The sequence below is a fragment of the Buceros rhinoceros genome, unplaced genomic scaffold (assembly GCF_000710305.1).
Source record: "Buceros rhinoceros silvestris isolate BGI_N320 unplaced genomic scaffold, ASM71030v1 scaffold389, whole genome shotgun sequence".
NCBI lineage: Eukaryota > Metazoa > Chordata > Aves > Bucerotiformes > Bucerotidae > Buceros > Buceros rhinoceros.
The window spans coordinates 187,808-193,268 of NW_010433118.1; the positions used below are offsets into that span (position 1 = coordinate 187,808).

At 38.6% G+C, this 5,461-nt stretch overlaps 1 protein-coding gene across 1 annotated transcript in view; it reads right to left on the reverse strand.

Annotated features, from left to right (window-relative positions):
• Window positions 1-5,210, reverse strand: part of NCKAP5 (NCK-associated protein 5) — a 191,655-nt gene extending 186,445 nt beyond the window's left edge. The window contains exon 1 of the mRNA XM_010143987.1: window positions 5,083-5,210. Within this exon, the coding sequence (XP_010142289.1) occupies window positions 5,083-5,111 (29 nt within the window). The 5' untranslated portion in view covers window positions 5,112-5,210. The remainder of the gene's footprint in view (window positions 1-5,082) is intronic.
• Window positions 5,211-5,461: the final 251 nt, after the last annotated feature.

Here is a 5,461-nt window from a genome sequence, read left to right on the forward strand (position 1 = left end):
CAGGGGAGGAGGTAGAAGAGTCAGGAACGAAGGAATGGAGTTGAGCCTGGGAAGAAGGGAGGGGTGGGAGAAGGTTTAATTGGTTTTGTCTTTGTTTCTCAATCTCCTACACTATTTTAATTGGCAATAAATTAAATTAACCTTCCCCAAGTAGAATCTGCTTTCCCCTTGATGGTAATTGGTGAGTGATCTCCCTGTCCTTATCTCAACCCGTGAGGTTCTTTTCTTTTTTTCTTATTTTCTGTCCTGCTCCCGTTGAGGAGGGTGGGTGAGAGAGTAGCTGGGAGGGCACCTGGCAGCCACCCAAGGTCAACCCACCACTACAGGTTTGAGGACAACTTGTAGTCAGCAGCAAAGGAGGAAGTAAGTGTACAAGTGTGATAAGCACCAGACACAGAGAACTTCAAGTCAGCAAGTTGTGTTTTACGCTTATTCTCTAGTTTTCTTAGCTAACATTTCACACAGCCACACCTAACAGAATGTGGCGGTAACTAAAAACATAGGGCAGGATGACACGGTCAGCCTTTAAAACTCTAAAAAGGATACAAACCACCTTTGTGTCTCCTGCCAGTAACCCTACAGGTTCACTCAGGGAGGATGATAAGAGATTACCACAGGACACCACAAAAGAGAAGAAGGAAACTGTAGACAGCTCCTTCTGTAATCTTCCTCTCAGAGAGAGTGAATTCTCACATAGTATTTTACTCATCCCTGATATGACAGAAGGAAAGGAATACCATCAATGGCTGCCCGGAGAGCATTTTAATGTCCCCAGAAACTAGATTAACATGTTTTTAACGGTTTAAACTGGCATTCAATGGACATTAGACAAAATGATCAACCACAGAGGCTCCTGAAGCATCCTACTGGTTTATACTTTCCAGAGAGTAAAAGTCTCTGATGTATATGGATGACCACTCATGGCAGTCAGTCCACTGAAGGGCAAACAGGTGGTGATCTCTAGATCAAGCAGATGTGACAGAGTTAGAAATGACAATGTGATGATGTAACATCAACATGCTGAGGTAATGAAAAAAATCTCTTTATCACAACTGCTAGGAAAAGAGTTATCATTTCCACTCACCTGCTGACAGGAGCGAGGGAATTAGCAATAATTGGAGAAAAACAGATAGGATGTATTTAAAGCAACAGCCACGCAGCCCTTTTATACAAAGTGTTATCAGATTTGTAGTAGTCTCTTTTCCCCTTGTCAGAAGTGACAGGCTTAACCCTATGGTCAGTATTAATGTGAGGGAAATGCTGAAATACAATCCTATGAGAACTGCACTCGTCCTGTTCACAGGACCCCGGCAGATCAAACAAGGACCATTTCCTACTTTCCAATAACATCCACTCTTAAAAAGCCTGAGGCAGGTTTTCAGTCACAGGCACTGATACCTATAAACAACACCATCTTACCTGAAAGAATTTTTGAAATTTACCCAAAGGGGATTTTAAGATTTGATACCAGCCTCTTCAATTACTGTTTACAGATATGCTTTACAATAGTGTGTTTATTGACCTTGTTTCATTTAGACCAAAACAGTAATCAAAGTAAGTTAAGTAAACCTACTTCTTTTACTGCTTTAACATTTAATCCCAGTTTGGAGTCACATGTACTGCGTGCACTCAACAGACAGCAATTTCTATTGCTTACTGATGTACAGCAGAGAAATGTAATCAATTTATATTATGTGCATTACTGTGCTTTTTAGAGTGATACTATAAATCACACCTGCTCTTCTGAGCAGGGTTGCTGCACTTCTGTTCCTACTGTAGCAGGAAGATGCTGAAAGTAGGAAAAGCACAGCAGAGCCAAGAACAAGGACGTAAAAGGTGTATTTTTTCTCTAATGTCCAAGATGTAAGAAGTTCACAGAGGAGCTAACGTTATACCATGAGCGAGCAAAAAACCCCCAAGAAACGAACAAAAAAAAACCAAACCAAAAAGAATTAGCCTGATTTTCTCCAGAGCTGGACAGAAACAGCAGGTATAATACTACCCTAAATGGTGACCCGCCATGAGAGTGGCCAACAATCTAAACAGGAAACTCAGGTTGCACGACAGTTCCCTGGCAGAAAATGGGCTGAAAGGTATTTACAGGGTTACTCTTTATGCATTTGAGCAACATTCATCTATACCAAAAAGGGCCTTACAGCATTTAACAGAACAGTTGCAGCAAGGCAACAGATCTCAGTGGTTTTGAGAAAGAAAACATCAAGGATTTCACCTCAAGGTGAGATTACACTAGGCAGATGCAAAAAAAACCGCATCCAGCTATAGTGTAGAATCCTAGCTGTAGCATTAAATGGGTTTCATGCAGGATCTTTCCACACCTTAAATATATTCACCTTCAATAAAATCAGAAAAAAATAATTTTAACTACACAGATACACCACTATGTAATTTTGGGAAAGAAATCTGGATTTAAAAGTTCTTTTTCCTTCTATAGCAACTGTCACATATTCATCAAACTAACCACTGTGCCCCTTTAAGGCTCTGGCAGATTTACACAGATGTTAAGAAAGAGAACTTGGATTTATTTCAGACTCCTGGCCTGGAATATTGCTTACTTGGTAAGAACAGAAATGTCAATCAATAAAAAAACCCCTTGCCTTGTGAAGTCCTCAATCTCAAACTATATGCTTATATGACAGATCAGTTTTCACACAATGTCAGAGAGGAATAGGCAGCTTTCCTCCCCTAATTACAAAGGCCAACTTACAGCCTTCCACAAACTATTATCTTTCATTCTCTCAAAGAATGCAGAGAAAATATTCTCCAACTCACAGTTTAACCTACTGCTCTGCATGGGTATGTAGGAACGTCTACGTAAATCCACTCAATTCAGGAATTACACATATTTAAAAGATTCATGCTATAATGTATGTTCTTACTTTAGTCTGTATGGTCTTTGATGGCTCTCAAGTCATCTTCTTCCAAAGTACGTACAATTTGCTTGATTTTAACATCTCTTCCCACCACCACCTATGTTGTCACATTTAATTCTTCTCAAACTGAGAAAAAAGGTCTCAAATCCTTCAGGCAACACAGAATCTCTAAGCAGTACCAGATTAACCAGTCACTAGTTTCAGTATTTGCACAGTAAGAAAAAATGTACTTGTTTAGGGAGAAAGTCTCCTTCCGTAAGCAAAAACCTTAATATTTTACTAAACATAAGTCAAAATAACCTCTATTATTCATCATAACAAATATAATGTTTTAAAAGCAAATGAAGTATATAAGTGATGCATTCTCTTCCTAGCGTCTGGTCTGCACTACAATAAAATCACAGCCCAATGAAGCCAACAGCAGTTTTCATCACTGGCAATAACGGGGCCAGCCAAGGTGCCATTGATGGAAAGTGATATTTAAGTGACATTCCCTTCAAACAGCATAGCTAACGGGCAGACAGCCTCACAAAGAACATCACACTGATTCAAACAGCATTTGTCTTTATCTAAACCAGAGGGACAAAACTAAGGAGACATACTACTTTAATCCAAAGATCTTGCACCCCTCTGCTTCTTGATAGATCAGAGCAAGCTGGACTGCAAACAGTAATGGAAGAAAAAGAACAGATAAATTTGAAGATAGTGGACTTCAGGGGTCCTAACAAATAAAATACTCTTTTCAGAACCACTGCAGACATGGATCAGATTCACAGCAGTGGTGAAGGGTTAACCTGAGAAGATCTGAATACGCCACAGTTCAAACGTTACCAAGGTACTGGGTGAGTTACTCTGCAGATGGGTTTCCCCTCATCCCTCTTCTTAACCATGGCTTCATCACCTTCAAAGTTTATTTCAACGTCCTCTACTTATTGTAACAATAACACTGTTCTAAAATCAGGGCCTCAGGAAATCCTTCCATTAACACAGATTAAGATATAAAAGAGCTATTTCTATCCAAGAAATAGTTCTATCCAAGAATACTCATAGAGTGGATTTATTTTGTGCATATTTCTTAGGGAATCTTATCAGAATAAGTAAATAATGAAACCAAAGATCGTAGAACAAGAACAACTGAAAACTACAAAAGATATATCCTTAGCATTTTTCGCAAAAGAATTGCAGACTTATCTGAACATTTTGATGGTTTTTTAGAACATGAAGAGAATTAATGGAAAATTTCCAAAAACAAAACAAGAGATCAGAACAAATTTTACTATAGATATTAACAGCTTTTGCAGTGTTGCCTAGATACCCAGTTTCAGATCAGAGGAACAGAATGGCAGGCAGTGAGGGAAAAAAAATGCCCAACACAGAAAATCCTAAAAACCCCAACAAAAATAACCGAAGGAAAACCCCACCCCACAGCTTGTTTTCACCATATTAAACTGAACTTGAACTTTCCAACAACTCAGGGTTCTGATGGAATGCATTAATATTCAGTCTTGGTGGAAAATATACAACATAGAACTCCATTGTCTCTTTTGATTTTTTAAAAAATTGTTTTGTTTCTGTTCATGTGATGAAAACAATAAAAAACTCTACTTGACCTATAAGATCTCATCACGCATCATGAAAACAATAACTAACTCTAATCCTTACTATTGTCATATGAATGAACAGTTTGTCTTAAATCCCAGTCCTAAGATGGTTCCCTTACAAGCGGAGCTCTCTTCTGGCACAAAGCTCTGCTCCAGACGATGCAGCAAATGATTTGAAGCCTGTCCAAGCAGGATGATTACCCAGCTGGTAAAAGGCATCGCTTTTTCTCCTCCCTTTATTCAGGTTGATCAAACCCATTTTTGGTTAAACGAAACAACCAACCAAATACCAGTGATATGCATGTTTTGAGAAGTGAAGACTTGTACTTAGAAAATTACCGGGAATTCTAACAAATACGAAATCTCTAGAAGTGAAAAATTTCACCGCTACATCGAACGATAGTATAAGCCTTTTAAATTTTGCAAGATGCTAACAATCATTAAGCCAAAGGCCCTTTTATGTTTACAATATTTCAGAGGGAGAGCGGTTTTTGCCTTACGGTCCATCCATTCTAGCTACCAACAGGTTTGATCAATCTTTTTGCACTGTTCTTTCTGTATTTTGAACATAGTTTACTTATTCAACATACCTGGAAAACTGTTCTTGCAGCCCACGCATCTGAGCTCTGCTGCGCTCAGACTCCAGTGTCACTTCTCGTAACCTTTTTTCACTCTCAAGTCTCAAATGTCTTTCTTCCTCCAACTCATGTATCAGCTTCTCACGCTGAAAGACCATTAAAAGTTATTTATTAATTGTACATATAAACACACCTCTGGCAAAAATTTAAGATTTAATTTGGGAAAAAATCATCAAACAATCAAAATAATTATCCTAACCTTCCAGTCGCATCATTTTTTTGCATAGCAATGCTACATGAAATAACAAGCTGGAGATGGAAAGCCTCTCAGAACATCCCCATACTCTTACTGGGTTCAGACTCACTTGAGTCAGCATATTTAAAAACAAAC